The 25859-nt window shown below is 32.5% G+C and overlaps 1 protein-coding gene, 1 long non-coding RNA gene and 2 pseudogenes across 3 annotated transcripts; 2 read left to right on the forward strand and 2 right to left on the reverse strand.

The window, feature by feature from the left end:
* Positions 1–3796: 3796 nt before the first annotated feature.
* On the reverse strand, positions 3797–8670 carry SARK (Leucine-rich repeat protein kinase family protein). Its single transcript, XM_085737976.1, has 11 exons — positions 8365–8670; positions 8136–8271; positions 7976–8047; positions 7502–7645; positions 7290–7361; positions 7153–7212; positions 6929–7029; positions 6707–6838; positions 6262–6606; positions 5188–5567; positions 3797–4528 (listed from the first exon to the last, which is right to left on the reverse strand). Exons 1-11 carry the CDS (start codon positions 8453–8455, stop codon positions 4133–4135), a joined length of 1929 nt encoding a protein of 642 aa, XP_085594102.1. The 5' UTR covers positions 8456–8670; the 3' UTR covers positions 3797–4132.
* Positions 8671–16190: 7520 nt separating this feature from the next.
* Positions 16191–18950, reverse strand: LOC146903265 (protein FAR-RED IMPAIRED RESPONSE 1-like; annotated as a pseudogene). Its single transcript, XR_015023659.1, has 3 exons — positions 16724–18950; positions 16559–16624; positions 16191–16448 (listed from the first exon to the last, which is right to left on the reverse strand). The product of XR_015023659.1 is annotated as a protein FAR-RED IMPAIRED RESPONSE 1-like (transcript).
* An 883-nt stretch (positions 18951–19833) lies between these two features.
* On the forward strand, positions 19834–25691 carry LOC146903266 (protein FAR1-RELATED SEQUENCE 5 pseudogene; annotated as a pseudogene).
* Positions 21597–24952, forward strand: LOC146903267 (uncharacterized). Its single transcript, XR_015022977.1, has 6 exons — positions 21597–22404; positions 22785–22859; positions 23495–23543; positions 24308–24374; positions 24468–24545; positions 24667–24952. It is a non-coding gene; the product is annotated as an uncharacterized LOC146903267 (long non-coding RNA).
* Positions 25692–25859: the final 168 nt, after the last annotated feature.

Below are 25859 nucleotides of genomic sequence, written 5' to 3' on the forward strand. Positions count from 1 at the left end.
TTTATAATATTAGGCTATACTTGGTAACTCTTTATTAGGCAAAAAATTGATACATTATCCCTTGATAGTTATTACTATTTAATTAGTTCATGAGCTGTATTATAATTTATCCGATTAGTTCATGAGCTGTATTATAATTTGTCCAATCTGTATATCGGAGTTGTAGCATTCATCAGGCATGCATAAGTCTAGGAGAAATTGCAGGTGCCTTTTGTTAGGAATAAAAGTAAAATACACACTAAACCATTCATTATACTGCGTGTTGTATTTGTATAGTAGGGTAATTTGGCCCAAAAATAATCAACAAGCACTGAATCAGCGGAACAACTCAGCAAATAAACAACCCCTCAAAAAAAAAAAAAAAACTCAGCAAATAAATAAATAATCAATAAACTTTTTTTATGTATTAAATGTTTAAAATTCGAATAAATTAGAAGAGGATCATAAATTATAAACAAATATCTGTGCAAAAAATTTATAAACGAATATAAAAAAAAACTGCTTGAGCCTAGGTCTAATTAAAAGCATTAAAATTAAAATTAAATAAAAACTAAAATATATGTCGGCCTTTTTTGATTCATTGTCCTTGAATAAAGAAATGTGTTAGAGATTAAATAAAGAAATGAACAAATAATGATATGGGGGCATGTACGTTAAAAATAAATATCTAAAGAATATCTTTTGTCAAACATAGAAAAATACAAGTTTAATGAATATGCTCCGATAATGTAAATCAATTTTACACTGACATCCAATAAAATTAATAATTCCTTCATATCATACTATTAATGATATGGGGGCATGTACGTTAAAAATAAATATCTAAAGAATATCTTTTGTCAAACATAGAAAAATACAAGTTTAATGAATATGCTCCGATAATGTAAATCAATTTTACACTGACATCCAATAAAATTAATAATTCCTTCATATCATACTATTAAAGTGAAATATAGTAGGGTGATTTGGCCGAATACATGATTTTTTTTTTTTTTTTGAAGTAGCCGAATACATGATTGTTATTGAATGATGTCCATGTGCATCCTATTTACTCTAAGATATACATGATTGAAATTATTGCAAATATGAATTTGTTTTTATATTATTCCAAAAAGAATCTCTTTTTTTTTAAGGAAAAAAGAATCTAATTTTTGGTTAGCATTAGTTTCCCTTTAATGTAAAAAAAAAGATAGGGTTTTTTATTAAACAAACTATAGGGCTATGCCTTTTACTATCATTTGTCTACACTTGTCATTACGCACCAAACAAGCCCTTTAATGCTTACAAGTTAGATAGCTTCCGCTGAAGGGTTAGCTCCATCATCCTCCAACCCAATAAACCAACACCAGTCGTAATTAAAGTTTGAGATCGCCTGAGGTCAATATGTGATAGCAAATAATTTGTTAAAAATATTCTTTAATTTTATCCTTAATATTCTATTTAAACATATCGTACCCAAATGCAAATTAGAGGGATATGCCTATTACTCCCTCCGTTTTAAAATGAGTGTCGTTTTAGCCAATTGCACACATATTAAGAAATGGATTAATTAAAAGGAAGAGAGATGTTAATTTACCAAATTATTCTAATCAACTATTGGTTTATTTTTCATTAAAGAAAAAATAATACTTTGGGAGTAGTGTATATAGTATTAATTGAAGAGTAAAATTGAAAAGAAAAAGTAATTATTGCATTAAAAACTGAAAGTGACAGTCATTTTAAAACAATTATTTTTTTGTTAAAACGACACTCATTTTAAAACGGAAGGATTACTATCATTGGTCTACACTTGATTTTTTGTCAATTATCTCGAAATGATAAGACACTAGGTTTTTGAGTAAACAAATTAGAGGGTTGTGCCAGTTACTATCATTGGTCTACACTTGTCATTACGCACCAAACGAGCCCCCCTTAACACTGTGTTTGGTAGAGGTGATTTATGAGAGAGAGAGAGAGAGAGAGAGAGAGAGAGAATTGTTGAGAGAGATACAAGAGAAATGTAACATTTCTTCAGTTTGGTTCAGCAGAGAATTAGAGAAGAGAGACAGACAGACGTGGGACCTACTGCTTTTTGGAGTCTTCGCAAATCTGGAGAGAAAGGGGAAGAAAGACTAACTTATATTGTCATATTCCACAATTACCCTTTTATTTTTCTTCTTTCATACTTGTTTAGTTTTTTGTTTGGGAGATTAGTCACTTTAGTGCCTGAATAGGAAAGGAGTCGTCACTTTAGTCCCTGAATGCAGATATTCATACTTGTTTAGTTTTTGTTTGGGAGATTAGTCACTATAGTGCCTGAATAGGAAAGGAGTCGTCACTTTAGTCCCTGAATACAGATAGATTGCAAAATAGTCCCTGAATGTAGACTCTGTTAATCAATTTAGCCACTAAATGCAGACTCCGTTAGTCAATTTAGTCCATGAATGTAGACTCCGTTAGTCACTTTAGTCCCTAAAATTGACCAACAGAGTTTACATTTAGGGACTGTTTTGCAATTTCTCTGCATTCAGGGACTAAAATGACTACTCATTTCCCATTCAGGGATTAAAGTGACTAATTTCCCCTTTTATTTTTATCTTAAAACTGATTATGCCAACACACATGATTGCCGTATGAAAATAAAAAGAAGTATCAGCAGCACATAACTCCAACGAAACATAACATTTTAATTGATAAAAAAAATGAGTTTTTTTTACAAACGTAACATTTTTATTGATAAAAAAGTGAGCTATTATTGTACACAATACAAAATTTTTATGTCGTAAAAAATACAAAAGTATAATGATAGTGAATTCAACACGTATGTAACATAATTCCCTCAAAAAAAAAACACGTATGTAACATAAAATAATTTTTTTTTTAAGTATAAAATAAGTTAAATTATTAATAAGTACACAGAATAATACATTTAATTAATTACATTGCATTTTTCAAATATTTTATTTAGAAGAGGAATAACAAAATATTATGCATGGGTTTTTCAATTGAAGGATACTATTGTCTTTTCATAAATAATTACACACTTCTTTCATTCCTGTTTCTTCTTTCTTTCTCTTCGACCAAACAATACCTCCTATTTCTCACTTCTTTCTCTCTTCTCTTACTCTCTCTCACCTATTTCTCTCTTCTTATTTTCTTCTCTCAACCAAACACACCCTAAGTGCTTGCAAGTTAAACAGCTCCCAATGAAGGGTTAGCGTCATCATCCTTCTATCCCAATAAACCAACACCAGTTGTAGTTTGAGATCAGCTCAGCTCAATATGTGATTACAAATAATTTATTTAAAATATTTTATAATTATATCCTTAATATTTAAATCTATCTAAACACATCGTACCAAAATGCCAGTGTTATTCTAAATTAAAACTATAAATCAAAGATTACTAAACATGTGTGTAGTGTAGTATATATGTAGCGACATAGGTGCAACGAAAAATACACTTTAGGAAGCTGCAATGAGTCAAAGAAAAACAGCTACTGAGGTCTGGGTACTAAAAGGAAACAAGACAATACCGACTAAAGCAGTGACCAGTGAAGATAATAATCAAGACAGAAAGGCAAAGGAGCATAGAAAAAGACACCAAATAAAGAAAAAGAATAGGCGCGTGACCCTGCAAAACCATCAGGTTGAAAATGACCCTTAACAGCTGAAGCATGAAACACCTTAGACCGTGACCTTCACTCATACCTTTCACATGTTTGAACATCAATGTAACCAAAACAACACTGAAGATAATTTCACATTGCTTATTGCCATGTTCATCTTCAGTCAACTCAAAACCTAAGAATACATCATTCTGCCAAAGACACTCTTTTTGTTTCTGTTTCATATACTAAATAGCAAAGAATCTCATGATGTTTACCTTCTACCATGAAATAATGGTGCATCCAAATCAAATGCACAGTAGCATAATAATATGCACAACTATACCAGTACTACTTAACTAGTTTACTGATATCTACAACAACCCCAAATAACAAAATTGTATTTTAGAATATATACAATGGTTATATCACGGATGAAACAAAGTTAATATAATAATAAAATTTGCTCTTAAAAGATTTATATGGCTAAAAGAGCTTCTCATCCTTTTTGTATCTTCCTACTATTTTCTTCATTATTATTCTAATTTATCTAGGGCCAGAGAGTTCCATGGCATAGGAATCCAAAGACTGATCATCATCATCATCCATGGTCATGCCAAACATGCTTGAACGATCATGAAAATTTTCATCATGTTTTGAAGTAGTGGTCGGACGAGATGAGCTGTTGCTACTACTGTTGTTGCTGTGACTATGGCTCCAGCAGTTACTTCCATAATTATGGGTCGATGCCCACTTCTCAGCAAGTCCATCTCCTTCAAGCATCCGGACCACTTCGGACATTTTCGGCCGGTGAGCTGTCAAATATTGGGTGCAAAGCAAAGCTACTTGAAGCATTTCCCCAACCTCTATTCTATCATAGTTGCTCCCTAGTTCCTTGTCCACCAAAACTTCAACCTTCTTTTCTTGCTGTATTTTTTTAACCTGTGAGGACACCAACAAAAATTTATCACTAGTCACTCTGAGGTATATACAATTATTTTACCTAACATACAGATACCTATTTCATTTCAAGGACATGTACCAGGGAGCAGGTGTCAGCCTAGTGTCAACAACTACACAGTTCTCGGTCATATTTTCTTTTGGGTATCTTAATAATATCACATTATATTTACATATATTACATATTTAAATTTAAATTACCCTACCATAACAGTACATGCATATTAAAAAAAAGTCCCTATAGTGCAGTGCATCGCAAGTCAGGAGTATTTTACTAGAAGTACACTTCAGATTTGACATCAGAAAACATACCTACCACATTAGGCTATAATTTTCCTTTCCAACTTTTCAATAATAGTATTATAGTGAAGTATAGTGTAGCGTTTTAATTCAATACACACAAACATCAAATATACAATAATATTAAGACATTTTGGTAGAAGAATTCGTAGCCCTGTGTCAAGTGTAGATCAATACGTATTGAAAAGATCAAGCAAAAGCTAAGCACGAGAAACTATTAATGAAGAGTTAAACATCATATATTCATATAGCTAAGATATTAGATTAATTACCAAAGAATCGTGTTTAATATCAATGAATTAAATGCACAAGAATGTTTGAATTGTAGAGTATGGACTTACCCACTCTAGCATAGCACCCTTTTGATTCAAGGTTTTCCCAAACTCAAGGGCTGTCATTCCAGTTATAAGCTCTAATAAGAGAATTCCGAATCCAAACACATCAGTTTTCTCAGATGATTGGCCAGTCGAGAGGTACTCCGGTGCAATGTGTCCAACAGTGCCACGTACAGCAGTGGTGACATGGGAATCAGCATGATCAAGGAGCTTTGCAAGGCCAAAATCACCAACGATAGCCTCATAATCATCATCCAGAAGCACATTAGCAGCTTTTACATCTCTGTGTATGATCTTTGGATCACATTGCTCATGAAGATACAGAAGGCCCCGAGCAGCTCCAATTGCTATCCTCTTTCTTGTGTTCCAATCTAAAGCGGGTTTTCCTATTACATCACAGACATGATATGAAAAATCAGGAAAGTCAAGGTAATAAGTTTCAAAGTGAAGGTAAAAATCAACTGGCTTTATCACTTCTCTTTACAGTAGCCACAGAGACAAGTAAATAATAGCAAATCAACAACCATAATTATCGGAATACTCAGACCATTTATAGCCCATCACTTGAATTCTTAGCGATTAGTCAAATTATTTCCCAAAAGAGATCGAAGTTCAATTGCTACTTATAAATCTTGATTATGACCGTGTTTCAATCTAAAGCCAGTTTTCCTATTACATCACATGCATGATATTAAACAACAGGAAAGTGAAGGTATTAAGATTCAATGGCTAATTAAGGTGCCTTGTAATAAACAGTTAAGAAAATAGAAAATTGACTAGCTTTATCACTTCTCTTTACAGTAGCCAGAGACAAGTAAACAATAGCAAATCAACTACCATAATTATCGGAATACTCAGACCATTTCTAGCCTCTCACTTGAATTCTTAGCGATTAGTCAAATTATTTCCCAAAAGAGTTCACAAAGAATTCAATTGCTACTTACAAATAATGACTGCATGTTTAAAATTAGAAAGTCCGAGAGCCCTGATTAATCTTTAAACAGTAAAAAACTATATCACATTATATGATTGAATGCTTTATGAGAAAGCTCAACAGCAGCTAGTAGATGGATTAACTACCTCTAAGCCTGGAGGCCACACTGCCATTAGACATGTAAGGGTAAACCAGAATTTTGTCATTAGGAGTAGCACAATATCCAATTAAGCGAAGCAAATTGCGGTGAACTGCCAAGCTAATCATCTCCAATTCTGTTTGGAACTGTAACTCGCCAGCACTACCATTTACATCTTTCAGCCTTTTCACAGCCACCAACGTGCCATCTCCAAGCTTCCCCCTATAAACATTGCCAAAACCTCCAGCACCGAGTATATTTTTGGAGCTGAAACTATCTGTTGCGTGTTGGAGCTCTCTGAAACCAAAATGTTTGAGATTTCCTAAGCTAACAACAGCCTCTTCTTTATAATCTGCAACAATGCCAACATCATAAATGCTAATTAATTTCTAACACTACCACTTTGTAACTAGATAATCTATAATGAGAACCATTGTTGCAGTGCTACATACCACCAATATACAAGATGGCTCCATGCTGTCTTTTCTTTCTATACCAAAAGAGCCCCAAAAACAGGACTAATAGAGAAACACAACTAAAGCTAACCCCAAGAGCAATTGCTAGTTTCTTGGACTTGTGTTTACCTGCAAACGAAAATATAACATGGTTAAGAAACAATTTTTAAGAAGAAAAGATAAGGAACCAGGTTGAGGAATGGAGGTGGAAGGGTATACCTTGTAATGTAGCTTGAGAGAAAGGAACAGGCATAAGGGTCACTGATCCAGAGCAGCCTTCAATAGAGGTGCTTACACAAATTAATGGGTTCCCCACAATACTACAAAAGTAACAGTGAAGAATCAAGACAAAGGCACAACTGAAACACTGAAGTATTATTATAAGTTTAAAATAATGGAACACTATCTTGTCCACATTTGAAAGAAAGAGAAAGAAAGCATACTTGAATGATCTAGCTGGAAACTTGGGCAACGGTCCAGTGAGATTGTTAAAAGACAAGTCCCTGAATGTACAGAGTTAGCATTAGCATATCTGAGTTTCATGATAAAAATGTTGACAAATAGTTTTAACCATACTCACAAGAAAGCAAGTTGTGTGATATTTGACAGTGAAACAGGAAAGGGTCCAGACAAGCTATTGTTGTTCAGCCTCCTGCTCTCATTGCGTGCAAACAAAACAAAATAAATATAAATATAATATAATAATCATATAGTAATATTATTATCTATTATCTATGAAGATTTGATGCACAAAAAGAGGTAGAACAAAACATTGAAACAGTAAATACTCACAAATACTGAAGACTATTCAATTGATTGAGTGAAGATGGAATGAAGCCAGAGAATCTGTTATTTGAAAGATCTAAAGTTTGAAGCTTTGGAAGGTTTCCAAGTTCCGGTGGTATTTTGCCTGAGATATTGTTATTCTGCAGTAACCTACATTTCAACCAACAAACCCAAATCAGAAAACACTCCAACAATTTCACATAAAAAAAAAAAAAAATGTTGCAAAGGTTGTTTGTTTCATAGTAGCAATTATTTGAAGTAAACAAACATTCTGAGAGTTGATAGAGACTCAAAAATAGTCCCTAACCAGTTTCATACCAAAACAACAGTTACAAACAAAAAAATGAAGAGCAAACCAAACACATTTCAAAAAACAACAATAAAGAAAACGACAAGAACAACGTTGTAAGAAACATTAATAAAAAAAAAGTGAAAATTGGGAAAGGACAAACGAGATTGGAATAGGAAGATGTGACTAACACTTGTTTAAGATTTGTTAAATTAGCAATTGATGAAGATAAAGTTCCAGAGAGAGATTGACTAGGAGCTCCCCTGCAAATAAAATAAAAAAAAAATATTAATTAAAAAAAGGAGTGAAAGTGAAAAGGTAATAATTAATAATGGAAGGGATTAGACTTACAGGCCAATAACAAAGGAGGAATCAGAAGAACAAGTAATCATAGCCCAACTACAAGGGTCAACAGAGAATTCATCCCAGTTGCTTAATACATTGTGTGGATCATTTAGTGCTTCTTTAATACTCATCAAAGCAACCACTGCAATTTAATAATACTCCATATATTATTATTATTAGTTTGAAATTAATTAATTAAAGTTTTATGAAAATAATAATAAAGTAAGGTAAGTACCTTCGGGGTTGCGAGGCTCTGAAGCGGAAGAGAAGGGTTGGTGGGAGAGGAATGATAAGAAGAAAAGGAGAAGAAGGAAGTTGAGAGGCATAATGATAATGGAACAACGACGGTTGTGTTGGGTTGGGTTGGGTTAGTTGATTCAGAGAGAAAATGAGAAGAAAAGAAAAGAGTATAGTACTAAAAAGCAAAAGGAAGAGAAAGAAAAAGAGAGTTAATAAAACGAGAGAAGTGCGGTAAAGGTAAAGGAGAAGTATAACATGACCGACCCCTTTCCTTTCACTCACACTGCTGTGCTGTGTCTGTGTCTGTGTCTCTCTGGTGAAGGCAGAACAAATACTACAAGCGAAGATGGTGCGAGAGAGCGAGCGAGCGAGCGAACATGTGAGTGAATAATAAGCCCCCTACTAGTACTAGTACTATACTACTACCCCCCAAGAATCAAAACGTCCATCACTCACTCACTCTTACAAACCAAACACGCATGGGATTTCTAATTCCAATTGGACAGTACTCTACTCTGCACTACTACACTACCTTGCTTTCTACTACAGTATTTCTCTTTTTCTTTCTTTTTTACTAGTAGTAGTAATTAATAGTAATAACTTTTAATTTATAATTCATTCTATTTGTATTTTCTTTTTCATTTTAACTTACTCCCTCCGTCCCGGAATAACTGACCCATTTTCTAAAAAAAAGTATCCCAAAATAACTGACCTATTTCAATTTTCAATACAACTTTCATCATTCCCAATACAATATAACACTGAATAATACTACTTTTATCATTCCTAATACAATATATTCCATTTTCCCCTTTATTTATACGCTTTTCTTAATCTGTGTGAAAAACCAAAGTAGGTCAATTATACCAGGACGGAGGTAGTAATACTTTTCATTTTCAATGCTAGTAATGTTGTGAAAATATATTAGAAATCAAATATGTTGATCGTTGAGATGTGTTAATTTGATTGGAGAGATTATTTTTTTAAGGAGGATTGGAGATATTTGTTAATAAAATAATTGTATGTGTTACTTATTTTTTATTTTTTTATGCTTCCTTTGTATGAGATCACTATTATCAACCATATTGATGTTGATTTACTGTAACTTTGATCAAGTTGTCATGAGAGATATCGTAGGTATATGCTTAGGGATCCTGATACGAAATGCTTGCAAGGCATCATTTACACGGTTGACAACTCCGGATGTAAATACATAAAATTCTTTCATAATTCTTCCATGGTTTTATTAAAATCTAACATACTACTATGCTATACCCAACTTTGTTCGTGTGTGTGATAAATGGTATGTCTTAAACAAAATATTAGATTTGAATCTTCACTACTTTGTAATGGGAAAAACTCAATCCGAAGAAAAAGTTCACATTGTGTCTAAAAAAAATCATTAGAGATTCATTAATGTTAAATAACCTGCATATTCATACTTTAGAGTCTGTTTGATGTACATTGTGCATCATAAGAAAACATGATATGACAAAACTATTATATCCTGATTTAATCTGCCGTTTTGTACAACAATAAAAAAGAAAAACTTAAACTCATTTTTAATCTTATTACACTCAACCTTTGTTATTTTTATTAACTTTTGATAGATTAACAACCTGATAGCATAAAGCTATCAAACGAGCTAAATTTGTTTTGGTTTAACCTTGAGTAATAAAATTGTTAAAAAAATTGAGTAATAAAAATAGGATAATAGTTATTTTAGTCCTTGAATATGCAATGAGTAGTCACAATAACCCCTTAATGTATCAAAATTACAAAATAGTATTTGATTATGCACTTCGTTAGTCAAAATGATCTCTGACATCAAAATAATTTTTCAATGCTGATATTAACAATTTTTATATAAGGATTAATATGATAGTGAGAAAACACTTATAAGGATTGATATGATAATAAATAAGTATATTGAGAGACTAATATAATAATATTAACGAAATATTTTAACATAAAAGACTATTTTGAATAACATTATACACAATTACGAAATATTTTAAAATTTCAATACATTAAAAAATTATTATGATTACTTCACACATATTTAAAGATTAAAATGACTATTATCCCAATAAAAAACAACCACATTCTAATGGATTAGTCCACGAGTGCAGAGCCAGAATAGAAAGGCTTGGCTTTGGTGGCTTTGAGCTACCAAAAGTACTTATAGTTAGTGAATAATGTATGTTTATACTTTATATGGTGTTTTTTTTTTTGTCAAGTAGCTAAAATTCACTTTTTTTTTTTTTAAGGTGAATAAGTGGGGTGTCTGCTCTGAGGTTCAAACCCCAGCTCCTGCATATAATAATACATGTCCCTGCCAACTGAACTATGTTCACGGAGACATACTTTATACGGTGTTAAATACGTCAAATTTTAATTATAATTATTATTTTTTTGAAAGAAATATTTGGTTATGATAATGATTAGTGTGTTGAAGCATTTGTGTTTGAGGTGGGGGAGAGAGGCATTAGACATTGATGGTGATGGAAGCAAGGCAGTTTGATTTGACATAGACTCCTCACTTCCTCCCTGTTCCTCGCAGCCAATTGTTCCGTCCGATGGACAAAACTAAACCAACATTAGTGGCTGGGTCCCCTCTTTTCGTATCTTTCCGTTTCACATCCTCATCATTCAACCTTTTGCTTTAGTTCCCTTTTACGAGGTCTTCCTTCTTCTCCCATTTTACTTGTTTTTATTTGGGTTAAATATGTTTTTGATCCTTATAAATATATCAACTTTTCGTTTTAGTTTCTTTAAAATTTTTCTTCAATTTTTAGTCCTTATAAAATTTTCAATCACTACTTTTAATCCCTTATTTTAAGTTAATTTTAGTATTTTTTATGAAATTGTGCATAAATGTGTAGAATATTGTAAAAATATTTCCCAAAAAAATTAGAATTTTTTAACAAAACATAAATTTAATATGAATTTTTAACCATAAAAATTCATATTAAATTCATGTTTTGTTAAAAAATTCTAAATTTTTCTGGGAGAGATTCTTATAATATTATGAATTTTTCTGAAAATTTTTATTCAAAAATATGAATTCTACATATGAGTTTACTTTAAAGGAGGGACCAAAAGCGAAGATGCAAAATTTTTTAGGGACTAGAACAAAAAGTTGGTATATTTATAGGGACCAAAAACATATTTAACCCTTTTTATTTTGTTTTCCAAAACTATTTTGCTACTACATGACTTCCTCCTTTCCTATTTATACATCATCCTATCAAATTTTGTTTATTCATTACTCTTTCCGTTTCATAATACTGGCTGCGTTTCATAATACCGGTTGCTTTTGAGAAATTTACACATATCAAAAAATCAAATAAATATTGTTAATTTTGATGATTTTTTTTTTGTTTTTTCTATAACACCCTTAATCATTTATTAGTTCATTTTATCATTTCTCTTTCTACAATAAATAGATAAAGATATTATTGACAAATCAATAATAAATATTGATTGAAACTTGAAAGTGACAAATAAAATGAAAAAAATTATTCTCTAAAAGCGATAAGTATTGTGAAACGGAGGGAGTATTACATTTTATTTTATAATTTTTCAAAAAATATATATCATTTTATAATATTAATAAATTATCAATGTATATTTTTCTATTTTGTCTTTAATTATTTATTATTTTATTTTTTAAATCTTTCTGTTTATGTTTTTCATATCATTGTTAAAAACATATTGTTAAAAACATTTTCGTAAAAAAAACATTTGATTGGGAGATAAATAAAAAATAAAGTAGTGCATTATTTTGCCCATAAACAAAGCATTCTACATGCATAACCCTAAAAAGTAAAAACCAATTTCTCGATACCCGAATAGGATCACAGTAAATATCAAAACACACTCTCAAAAGATTAACATTAATGTATTCAAAAGGTTATATGTACTCATGACATTTAATTAAGTTAAAAGAGATCTATTATTATCTAAGTGTTGTTGAGTTAATCGGGGTATTTGTTACTACTTGAGTTTTTAGTCCAAATATTCTTTTTGAGAGGGTAAAAAAACCTTTTTTTATTGTCTTTGTTTTTGGTACACACAATATTTTATTTCACATTATTTATCATATCAACCGAATAACTTTCTTTTTCCTAGTTCACAAGTCCCGACTTATTTAATAAAATATCAAAATTAATAAATTTAATTTCGTGATCTAGTTCAAATCTAACTTCTCCATTTATTTTATTGTCATTTTATTTATCTAAAAAAATTCCCTAGGTCTATATTTGTACCGTTTTCTTTATAAATGCAACGGTTATTAGAAGATGGATCTAAGTTTGTCACACACAGAAGAAAATCCATAATTTTTTACATATAAAAATGCGTCTAATTGAAACTGGTGTAAATTTTGTACGCGTTCATTTTTCATAGCCTGAAAATCTGTCCACTTTCATAAATTATCATGTTATTAAAAATCTGCTATGTAAACTAAACATAATCGCAGAGTGTACTTCTTTCAAAAAAAAAAAATAATCGCAGAGTGTACCCCTCCAAAATAATAACGACAGAGTGTATCAAACTATCTCTTATAGGCATGGCAACAAAACCCATACCTGTGGTTATCCGTCCGAACCAAACCCAATTTGACTGGTTTTCTCAGTTTTGACTAGGTTTGGGTATGGGTATGGATTTTCCCCGATTTCAAAACACGGGTATGGGACGGGTAACGGGTATATAGGTACCCACCCCGAACCCATACCCGAACCCGTCCCAAATGTAAAAAAATATTTTATGTTGATATGTCATGTTATTTTGTTTGATAATTGTCATGTTAATAAAACTACCATTGATATTTAAAGGATCAAAAAAATCATTTCGTCTAACAAATGTTAAAGTGAGTGTATTGTTTGATAATATATTACAACGTTGCTCTTGGGGATGCAAAAAAACTTCTATTTTTTATTAAAAAAAATTATTCAATGCGGGGACGGGGATGGTTCGGGAATACTCGAACCCGTCGAGGACGGGGATGAGGTTCAATTTCTCATCCCCGTTGGGTATGAGTAGGGTAACGGGTAAGTATATGCGAATCAGGTATGGGGACGGGGAAGGTAAAACCCGTCCCCACCCCGCCCCATTGCCTTGCCTAATCCCATATAGTTGTGATTAAGAGAAAGATAAATTAAACTAAACTACCTTTTCTTTACACAAAATTATACTACTTTTATCGGGGTTAAATATTACGTTTAGTCCTTTTAGTTTGACAAAATTTTCAAGTTAATCCTTTAAATTTCGAAAGTTTCAATTAGGTCCCTTTAGTTTGACAGAATTCTCAAGTTAGTCCTTTAAATTTGAAAAGTTTCAAATATGTCCTTTTAGTTGATAAACTATTTCACTGTCACCGTTTCAAAAGTTTCAAATAGGTCCTTTTAATTTGAAACCTAAATGACTAACTTGAGAATTCAGTCAAACTAAAAGAACCTATTTGAAACTTATAGGACTAACTTGGGAATTTTGTCGAACTAAAAAGACTTAATTGAAACTTTCGAAACTTAAAGAACTAATTTCGGAATTCTGTCAAACTAAAAGGATAAAAAATGGTATTTGGCCTTAATCGGGCATAAATAACTATACAAAACAAAAATTAGTTAGGGACGTCACCACAAAGGGCCCAAAAACCCAATTTCAACTAAATATGGGTCCTGAATCATGATGAAATCTTCTTTATGAAAAGCCATTGCCACCCAAATGTTAATGCATTTTAACACAAACAATGTTTAGTTGTTTGCTCCCTAAAAAAAAAGTTTAGTTGTTTACTTTGCTTAGGGTTACGATTTTCCATTTATAGTAAGTCTGCTACCAACGATATATATCTCAAAAATAAAAGTTTAATGATTTCTTCATTCTTACAGTTGAGATGGTGGTCTAGTATGTGTCAATTCAATAAAAGCAAGCAAAGATGAATATCTCTGAAGCCTGGATACGAGATACGATACGGATACGATATTGTACTGATACGGGAAAATTTCAAAAATCAAGATACGATACGGCTGGGATACGTTAATAAAAAAATTATATAATTAAATGTACAATATAATTTTAACCATTTTTTTAATATGCAAATATATTAACAAACAAAAGAAACCAGTCATAGGCTCGTAGTATATCAACATAAATATCCCAAAAAGAGTGATGATTAGTCAATTACATACACAATATATTCCAAAAAGAGCACCATCAGTGCTATACTATATCCAAAATGAACATTGTTAGCGTTATACTATATCGATCCAAAAAAGAAGCACTATACTCAAGAGTTAAGTTATTTTAGTTAACATTAATTGAGAAGTATTGGGGCAGGTATCGGTGCATGATAATTATCAGATACTCTCCTGATACGTATCGGGAAGTATCAGATAATTATTACTTAAAAAATTAAAATTTAATCTTCGGATACTCTCTTGATACGTACCGGAAAGTATCGGGCAGGTATCGGTGTAGAATACGCAGGAATACGATACGTCATCCATTTTGAAGTATCGGGGCTTCACAGATGAATATGAGTTGAGTTTTGATGCACAAGTATTTGTTTTCTCTTGTTTTGTTTAAACTGATATCGATCAGGTTATTATATCTAGCAAGTGAGAATGAGGAGGAGTGTAAACATCTGCTTTTAGATGCAGTTTTTATGTTCCAAATGTTTTTAATTAGAATTAGAATTAGAATAGCAAGGTTGGACCTGACAATATGTCAATCATAACACCAAAACAATACATTGGAAAACCTCATTTCAAGAGCCATCACATTTAAATGCTAAGTTTATTTCAAGTATAAATGGCAAGCAAAGGCGTAACTCCAAAAAATTAAAAGATTTATCTAGTTATCTAATCCTCGTCAAACCTAAGATCTCTGGTTTCGGGTGATGAGTGACCATTGAGTGAGAGGACAATAGAGGGAGTTCTAATTTAATAAATGTTATATTATATTATATTATACTGATAAAAAGAAATGACATTATATATATGGGTTATGATAGAAGACACCTTTTATGAAGGTGTCTTTTATCAAGTTACTCTATGAGCATTTGCGAAAAGACACCAACTTACTTTTAGGAAGGTGTCTTTTATCAAAGTTATAACTAAAAAGTGAAAATCACACCTTAAGGTGTGACTTGATAAAAGACACCACCAAAGGGTGGCTTATATATATATATATATATATATATATATATATATATATATATATATAGCATCAGTCGCTTCCTCAATTGCTTTTCAACACTTTCCCGTACAAATCGCCACGTCACCTTATTTTTCAATGCCTTTACTTGCTACCGGATGAAACGGTTGAGTTGCTGACTGCTTCAATTGCATTTATTTTTTATTTTATTTCACTTATCTTTTTTGTTTTTTTTTTCCGTTGAAGAATTCAACACCACCTCTCACCTCATATAAAGACAAAAGAATCATTTTAATTCTTTCCCACCTTCTCTCGATGAAAAATATGAAACACTTAGCTACCATTTTATTTCATCTCATCTCATGTAAGACAAAACATTCCTTCTCCACACTCACAATCAGTACCCAAAAAAAATTGAAACCAACCACTTTTTTTTTTATTTTCTCACCTCTTAACATACACATATTACATGCATATAACAGTATACCTCACGAAACAAAAATTGGAGCCACTCTAGTATATTTTGATTGACCATCATCTACTACAGCAGAATTAAAAAATCCAACAAGAGTTCAAAGGAGGATAAACATGCTTTCAATTAATTTTTAAGGAGATAAATATGAACAGCAAAAATACTCATAAATCATAATAGGATAACAAATGTAACTTAGGATCCAATCCTTTAACACAACAAAACTATAAAGTTAAACCAATGAAAACATCTTTTAGTCTTAAATGAAACATAAACAGGCTCATATAAACTTAGGAGAGTACTGCTGAGTAAAACTAAAAATTTAAAAATAAATATCTTGAAGATTCTTCAACTCCTTGAACTCTACTGTTTTGGCTGACAAATGAGCAGAAAATGGGAGATAATTAGCAGGGTACTCAAAGTGCAGCCACTGATGTTGATAAAGTCACCTACATAATCACATAACATTGCTTCATCAGTACCCAAATGTGAAAATGGGAGATAATTTGCCTGAGAAATGAAATATATAAAGTCACCTACATGATATGAACTTTTATACCATTGATGTTGATGCAGCCACAACTTCATCAGTGACAGACATTGCTTCTTTTTCAACGATTGCAGCCTTCATTTTCACATAATCACATAACAAAAATCACAACAATAAGAAATCATGTTAAATAATAATATGTTAAGAAAGTTTGATAAAATATTAAATTCCAACCTTTTTCACGCTACCAGCAGATGTTCTCTTTCGACCTCTTTCAATGCCGCTCTTTATTCTTTTCGGTGCCCCTTTTGTTTTCGAAACTTGAGGATCAAGTAGTTTCTTGTCAAGCAAAGTGCTCTTCCTGCTATTTTCTGGGCTATTTTTTAAGGATCGGTTAAGGAATGCACATTGTTTCAAGGCCTCTTCCAGTGCATGACATGCAAAGTTATAACTCTCATTAGTTAATGATCCTTCCTCCAACAATTGAGAGACCTTCGGATACAAACGATCATATCTCTCCTTCTTCGAACAAATATCTTCATTAATATTTCTTTTATGATGCCGACTTCTGATATCCTTTGTCCATCTTTTCAATATGTAGTGTGATGGGACAACAAAGATACCACTATATTGGAGGGCCATCAACGAATGTCTACAAAGATACCCATTATACTCAAACAAACGACATATGCAAGAAATTTCCTCTTTCGATGCATCCCACTCTACAACAAATTCTTCCCTATTTCCGAAGTCGAATATTGTAAAAGAGGTGAGCTGACTATCTTCGTTCCTTTTCCTGAGATGACATCCAGATAATCCTGTAATTTCAACTTGGAACTTTTTGAATACTTCATGTGTATAAATCATTGACATTTGCTTCTCAAAAGGTGATGGAGTTTTAAGGACTGGTTGTTTATGCCATGTATTAAAATCAGCATGCATTTCTGCTTCTTCCCTATCTTCCAAAGCAACTTCATATTTTTCAACAAATTCTTTCAATGTAGTTTTCTTGCCTACATATTTGTCAAAAAAAGAGTTGATGCTCTCTGATCTTTGAGTTGTTGACATGCCACCGAAAAAAGTATCTTTCATGTAAACAGGAACCCAATGTTAACGTTCTTCATATAAAGACTGAATCCACCCATCCTCTAAGTCTGATAGTTGAAATTTCTCTACCATTTCTGCCCATTTAACTTCAAACTGTTCTATTGACAGAGACTTGTATATGCATGCGTCAAAATATCCCATGAAATCTTCATTATTTCTTATTACATGACCAAGCTTCTCAGGCACCTTTCTAAGTATATGCCAAAGACAAAAACGATGTCGGGTATTTGGAAATACCTCTTCAATAGCCACTTTCATTGATCTGTCTTGGTCAGTTATCATTGCATTTGGAGGTTTCCCACCCATTGCCTTAAGCCATGTTTTCATCAACCATTTGAAAGTCTCAGAGGTCTCATTTGCTAGTAATGCACAACCGAGTAATCTTGACTGGAAGTGATTATTCACACCAATGAATGGAGCAAATGGCATTTTATATTTGTTTGTGATATATGTAGTATCAAAGGAAATCACATCTCCAAACACTTGATAATCATCTCTACCCTTTCCATCCACCCAAAATACATTTTTTACACGACCATCATCATCCAAATCAAATGCATAAAAGAATCTCGAATTTTCTTCTTGCATACGCATAAAATACTCCAGCATTGCATTTGCATCTCCAGATTCTAAATTCAAACGACGGTCCTTATCTAAATAATTTCTAACATCTTTCTCCAAGCAACCAACTTTCTCATATCCTCCGTGTTGTTTGGCCATTGTGGCATAAATTTTGCTTGTTCTCACTCCAACATGTTGCAAAGTTTCAATACAATTCTGCTGAGCTTTATTGATGGTTCTATGGCAAGGAAAATAATGTGCATATGTTGGGAAAAGTTCATGATTGTGATCTTTGATGAAGCCATGGACCACCCATTTTCCATCACATCTTCTTTTAATATGTAAGCCAGCCTCACATTCCACCTTCAAACAAGGACGTGGATTTTGTGCGGTCGACTCTCGCTTTTTCCCATATCGTGTGCAAGCATATTTCACATCAATAAATTCTCTAGAAATTTTTGAACGGCGACTACTTTTAATGGATACACCAAATCCGACACTTTTAGCATATTGAACATAGAAAGAATAAGCATCTTCTTGTGACTCAAATTTCATTCCAAGAGAAGGTTGTTGAACATTGTTAGCCTCTAAATCGCCAACATATGATTCATTATTGACGGTCTCATTTATAACATGTTCTTCATTTTCATCAATGGGTTCCATTAATTCCTAAAATATGTATTCAAATCGTTACAACTAATTATCAATACATGTTGAACAAACATAAAAAACTCAATAAAATATTTTAGAATGATAAAGTGATAGTACCAAATTCATGTTGAACAAACAGGGGAGTCACATGCATGGACAATGAGGAGAACAAAAGCATACCTTAAAAAGTGAAATACTCTTACTCTTTTGTTGGAATTGTGAGAAAAAAAACACCAAGAAGTGACAGAGTGGTGGTGTTTATCCTTTGGGGACTTTCTGCATGAAACAAAGGCTGAATGGCAGAGCTTCTGATAGTTGAAACAGCGATGTGTGAGATAAGGAAAGAGGAATTCTTAGGCGCGGGAAAATGCTTGTCGTTTGGGATATCCATTAAAAAAAAATAAAAACAATTAAATGTGTTGATTTTGGTGAACCGGTAACCAAGTCAGAAGTTAAAAGAATAGTATGACGTGGACCACTAAATGAGGGAGTGCATAAAGAGAGTGTCAAAGCGCCTGATGCTAGCATTACTCTATATATATATATATATATATATATATATATATATATATATATATATATATATATATATATATATATAATGACACCAAGGTGTCAAATTAAATTTGACATCAAATCCTAGCCATTAATACGGTTTTAATCTAACGGCTCCCATAAACTCATTAAGTACTCACATGCTTGATCAAGTGACCCACCTTTTATTTTTATAAATAATTTATTCTTTCTTCTTTTGGTTAATCCCTTTCCAAAAATTCTCTGATTCTATTTTTTTTTTTTAAGGATTCTACATGTTTATTCTTAGGGCTCTCTTGCACATGAGTTACCCCTATTTCACTCCAAAACCTAATTGCCCTAATTTTTTTTTCTTTACCAGTATTTTATGCTTCACTTCCCAAGCTATTCACCATCACAACTTCGATCTCCTCTTTTCCTATACCAGTTGACTCTATCTTCCCCTACACCACTTCCATGCCACTTTTTTTAAGAAGAAAAGTCACATAACAATGGAAAGTCCAAAATCAAATGCCGAAGAAGATAGTCATAACATGGAGGACATAGAGGTATTATGAATTAATTCTTCAATTACATTTGCTTTATGTCTTTTATATATCTCTTAACAAAATCATATGTATTTCATAGAATTTTAATTTTTAAGACTTTACGATGTTTTTTATTTTAATATATAGTGCAATCAAAATTCTCAAGAAAGAAGAAACCCTGAGCATGACTTAGATGTTCATGAGCATCAAAATATTGATCCTTGTATTGATATGGAATTTGACTCTCTTGATGATGTTAAAAATTTATACACATCATTTGCTAAAAAAGAAGGTTTTGGAATTCGTACACGTTCAACTAAGACAAATTTGTGCATATTTGTTTGCTCTAATGTTGGCCAACATGTTGATAGTAATGACAAAGAAGAAAGCAATACAATCACAGTAAAAAGGAAAAAAAAGATGTTCAACATCAAGAACTGATTGTAAGGCAACACTTGTAGTTTCAAAAGCAAAAATGAGGCCCAAATGGACTATCATTACATTTAACAATACTCATAATCATGCAATGGTTAGCCCCAAGAGTATAAACTATCCTAGGTGCCATAAAAAAATGGGTGGGGCAGCAAAGAATCTAGTTGAACAGTTTGATCAAGAGGGCTTGCCTACCGGAAAAGTCGCTACAAAGGTTCGGCTTTCTCTGATAGAGATTGTTGGAATCATCTTAGAGATCTCCGATCTAAAAATCTGGATGTTGGAGATGCTCAAGCAGTGTTAAACTTTTGTAAGCAAAAACAAGCAAAGAACCCAAATTTCTTTTATGCAATACAAGTTGATAATCATGATAGAATGATTAATTTTTTTTGGGTTGATGCAAGGTCGAGGTTGGCCTATAATTATTTTGGAGATGTTGTTACATTTAATACAACATATAAGAAGAACAAGTATCTTATGCCATTTGCGCCATTTACTGGATTGAATCATCATCAGCAGTCCATTTTATTCGGTTGTGCTTTGTTGCAAGATGAAACAGAGAAGTCTTTTACATGGTTGTTTGAAACTTGGCTAATGGCAATGGGTGGAAAGAGTCCTGTTTCAATAATTACAGATCAAGATAAGGCGATGTGCGGAGCAATATCTAAGGTATTTCCTAATACTCGACATCGTTTATGTTTGTGGCACATTAGAAAAAAGTTTGCTGAGAAGCTTTCACACATATACCATAAAAGTTCAAATTTCAAGAGTGAGCTGAAAAAGTGTATACGTGAATCATTATGCATTGAAGATTTTGAGGAAGATTGGCACCAAATAATGGTTAAATATGATTTGGAAAAAAATGAATGGCTCCAGGGTTTGTATGAAATTAGAGAGTCATGGATTCCTATTTATAATATGAAGACCTTTTTTGCTGGGATGAATACAACACAAAGGAGTGAGAGTATAAATGCATTTTTTGATTCTTTTGTTGATTCTTCAACCACACTGCGAGATTTCGTAGTAAAGTTTGACAAAGCAGTCACTACAAGAAAAACATCAAACTGAGACGGAATTTCGGGACGGAAATATATTCCGTCCCAAAATAATTAAATTGGGACGGAATTTGCGACGCAATTATGGCACAAATATTTTATTAAATATATCTTTATTGTTTTGGGACGGAATTGCAATTCTGTCTCAAAATTGGGACGGAATTTTTATTTCCGTCCCAAACTACAAGAAATTTGTCATTTTACGACATTACCTTGCGACCCTTAGCTTAGAACAGTTGCAGATTGCACTTTTGCAACAGTTGCTACGACGGTTAGACATAAGGGTCGCAGGTTTTATAGTGATTTTTTTTTTTAAGTACTCTTCACATTAATGCTTTTGGGCAAATATTGTCAATTAAACTTTTCCAATTTCAGTCTCGTTCCCACAACTCCAAAACCATGAAACCCCATTTTATTCCTCAATCTCACTTTCCCTCAAATTGAAACCTAAATCTCTACCACCCTTGTTCAATCGAAGGATTATGTTCCTTTATCCAGTTTCATTTAAGCTCTCACCCATAATTTTAACCCATTCCGTTTCTCCACAGTTCTTCACTCTTTGTTGTTCTTCAAATCCTTTTCGACCCATTTCTTTTCTACAGTTGCTCAGTTCCTTTTCTTCCAAAACATATATATAGGACAAGATCTACAAGATCCCGCCACGAACAACCTCCGGCGGTTACAAATGCGGCTAATGGTTCCAATCAGACAAGATCTGGTCCGGCCGTCTCCGCGTTGTGTCCCGCCGTGACCGGTGTGAGATACGGTTAGAAGATCCCAACTTCGGCGATCTCTTCGCTGCGTGTTTTGTTTTTCCCTGTCAGTGTGAGGGTTCAGTTGAACTGGTTGTCGATTCATCGAGATACTTTCTGCTTAAGATTGAAGATGGACAAGGGAAGCATGTGTTTATTGGATTAGGGTTAACGGAGAGGAGTGAAGCTTTTGATTTCAATGTTGCGCTTTCTGATCATGAGAAGTATGTGAGAAGAGAACATGATAAGGAGTCTGGTGATGCCAATGCCATCCTGCTGTTAATTATAGGCTTAAGGTAGTTTCTATTTGCAATTTTGTGTAATTAATCTAGTTCTTTTGATTATGATGATGATTTGTTTCCAATTTTTAGTTGAAAAATAGTTTATAATCAAAATTTAGCGAGTTAAGTTTATGTTTAGTATGCATAAAATTTGTTTCCAGGGTACTGTTAGGCAAACTTAAACTTTGTAAAAATAGGTGTTTTTCCCATGTGTCTAACCAATGTCTATACTGTCTCATGTTTGTGAACTTTTAGGAGTATTAATAGTTGCTTCAAATATTTGTAGAATATAATAGTTAGCTTAAGTTCTTAGTAATTTGTTTTGTTGTGATATGAATTTAATAACTAATTGTTGTGATATGAATTTAATAACTACTTGTTGTGATATTTCTTAGTTGGTACATTTGGGATTTGCCGTCGAGTGTTGTCGTTGTCCACACTTCTTCAACTGTCTTACATCACATCTCAAGGTAAACCCTTCTCTTTACATGTGTTACTATAGTTGAATACAAGGTCGTGGCATTGGTGACCTGTGAGCTCATTTGGTTGAAACAATTACTTAGAGTTTAAGTCTTAAAAAGACAACACAAATGGCACTAATATGTGAATAATCAAGCGGCATTGCATATTACCTCTGGTCTGTTTTTTCATGAGAGAAACAAGCATATTGAGATAGACAGTCACTTTAAAATAATATTTTATTGGTAGAATATATTTACAAATTTTGAAAAATCATAGTTTATTTGCATGTGAATACTGAATATCATTTTCCTTATTCAATTTTCTAATTGTATCTTCTAATATGATTTGTGAAATGAAGGGATGTACATGTTATAAAAAAATGAGACATAAGGGCTAAAAGAAAGGACGTATATTTTATATAAAATACTACCTCGTTCTTAACATGCATATCAAGTTCTTTCTTCAATTTTCTGATATTCCTTCTAATGCAACCTGAGGAAAGATATATGTGTTGAAAGAAAGTTGCAAGCTATAAACTATAAGGACGAAAAAGAAGAATGTCACTGATAAAATGAAAAATATATCATTTCCTTTTGCACATGCATGTCCGTCTGTTCATTCAATTTTCTGACTGTCTCTTCAGATTTAGCCTGTCGAGTGATGGAACATTACTGCCAAAACGCAAGTCATAGGTATTTCAAAGATAAAATATTACCTCTTTCTGAATGTGCATATGATTTTCTTCGTTCAGCTCTCTGATTATCTTTAGCGACAGGACCTTTGTACCGACACAGAGTATGTATTATAAAAACATTGAGACATGATAAAACAAAAGACAGATATTTGTTAGATAAAATATTACCTCTTTACGAATGTGTGTCAATTTCTTCTGTCAATATCTGGATGGGCTTTTCTGATATGTTCTGCGGAGCAATATGCAGTATAAGTTGCAAAACCATTGAAGCGTAGGTTCTAAAACAAAGCACCTGAATTTCTTCAGTAAAATGTTACCTCTATCTGAATGAGCATAGCATTTTCTTCTTTTAATTTTCTAACTGTTTCGTCTGATATGTCCTGTCAAAACAAAGCATATATATACGTATTGGTAATTTTGAAAGTATTAGACATGCCAAAATATAATATTGTTAAAAAATAAACTTTTAAGACATCTTTGACAAATTCTGTTTTTGAATATCACTTTCATTTCTCAATTTGTTTAAAAAAGCTCTCTTGAAATAGTGTTAGGAACCCAAGAGGTAACTTCATTAGTTTGGTGGTTATTGTTAATAAATTAGTAAGTAAGATCCATCTTATTTTTTAGTTTTACTTTATTTCGAATTTGTTAATGGACTATACTTAAGTTTTCTATGAATGCTGAAATTAGAGTTCAAAAAGGGCTATGATATCATCAGGGTGAGTTTGGTTTTCAATTTTCTAGTTGTTCTTTTGTCGACAGGAGTTGAAGTAGAGAAAGGAAATAGCTCATTCAAATCGAGAGAAAGAAGCTAATGACCAACTTAAGGGTAATGACTTTAGTTTTTTATGAAATTAATTTTATGTCATTAACTAAACAATTTTTATGCCATTAACGGTGAAAGCATCATCTGCTTTGATAGAGAAAAAAGGCATGTGTTACGTCAATGGATCTCGAATAATGAAGAGTATTTGTCATCTTCTAAAGATTGTGTATAATGGTACATACATTATAATCATTTGAGTTTTGATAGCTTGACATTGCCTTTGGTGTACACATGTTTAAGACTAATTTTTTCCTTGTGTTTTTTTGTACAAAATCAAACCTTGGATATTTCTTAGGCAAATCAACAACTGCTGGTGTACGTGGTTTTTGTGTTTCAGCACTGCTAAGACTCGAGGAAGTTATTAAAACTTAAGAATTAATTGGGTTTTATATTTTGTAGACCTTCAAGTTATAGGTTATCCTATTGGATGATTGATAATACTTTGAAATTTCGTTAGATTTTATGTTTTTGATGGAACTATTGGTGTTTTCAATTTGAATTGTACTCTGGAATGATTCTTTTGAAATTTTTATGACACAATTTAATGTGCATAATATAAAGATATTAAAACCGTAGAAGAATATTGTAAATAACATTTATCGCACATATTTATTTGTGACTGAAAATTATATATATATATATATATATATATATATATATCCCAGCAAATAATTTTTAAAAAAAAATATTTTAACCCAATCTGGGACGGAATGCAAGTAATTTGTCACAAACATCGGGACGGAATTTGAGATTTCTGTCGCAATGTTGGGACGGAATTGAATAGTTGGGGTAAAATAATTAATTACAATCCGTCCCAGATTCCGTCCCCAACGTGCGACGGAAGATGAAATTCCGTCCCGAAATATTGCGACAGCAAGTATTGCGACAGACGTATTTTTTCCAAAATTCCGTCCCAGATTTCAATTGGGACGGAAATTTGTACTACTGTGCGACGGAAATTTCCGTCCCAAATCAATGTTTTTCTTGTAGTGAGTGGATAGTCGCTACGAGAAAGAAAAAAAAGAAGATTTTGAGTCGCGACATTGATCACGTCTCTTAAGTGTTAGATCAAAAATTGAAAAGCAAGCGGCAACTATTTATACTAGAAACATCTTTAAGAAGTTTCAGGACGAGCTTGCAAAGGTTAGCCACTTCATCAAGGACAAAATCGAGAAAAATGGGTCTCAATATACATATAAAGTAACTAATTGTGATAATACTCGAGAGTCATATACTGTTTATGTGGACCTTGATACAAGGGCTGCCAAATGTGGTTGTCAACTTTATGAATTTATGGGCATATTATGCAGACATATCTGAGAACATATATGAGTTTATATCTCCAGAGCTTGAAAAGATCATCAAAAAGGCCAGAATGATGGACTCTGAAAGACAAACTAGAGTTTCAGAAACAACGTTTGAAGATGAGAGCATGTGCGATCCAACAACTGAAGAAGCTGAATTCAATACTCGAGATCCGATAATGGC

Source organism: Medicago sativa, chromosome 8 (assembly GCF_051527215.1).
Source record: "Medicago sativa cultivar Bolivia chromosome 8, Bolivia_mono, whole genome shotgun sequence".
NCBI lineage: Eukaryota > Viridiplantae > Streptophyta > Magnoliopsida > Fabales > Fabaceae > Medicago > Medicago sativa.

What these genes read in the sequence shown, in the direction of transcription:
- SARK (XM_085737976.1), bottom strand. Translation starts at nt 8,455, where the DNA reads ATGCCTCTCAACTTCCTTCTTCTCCTTTTCTTCTTATCATTCCTCTCC. An exon ending in TCCTCCTTTGTTATTGGCCT is followed by an intron (nt 8,048 to 8,135) that starts GTAAGTCTAATC and finishes TTTTATTTGCAG; the next exon opens with GGGAGCTCCTAGTCAATCTC. An exon ending in CTCTCAAGCTACATTACAAG is followed by an intron (nt 6,839 to 6,928) that starts GTATACCCTTCC and finishes TTTCGTTTGCAG; the next exon opens with GTAAACACAAGTCCAAGAAA.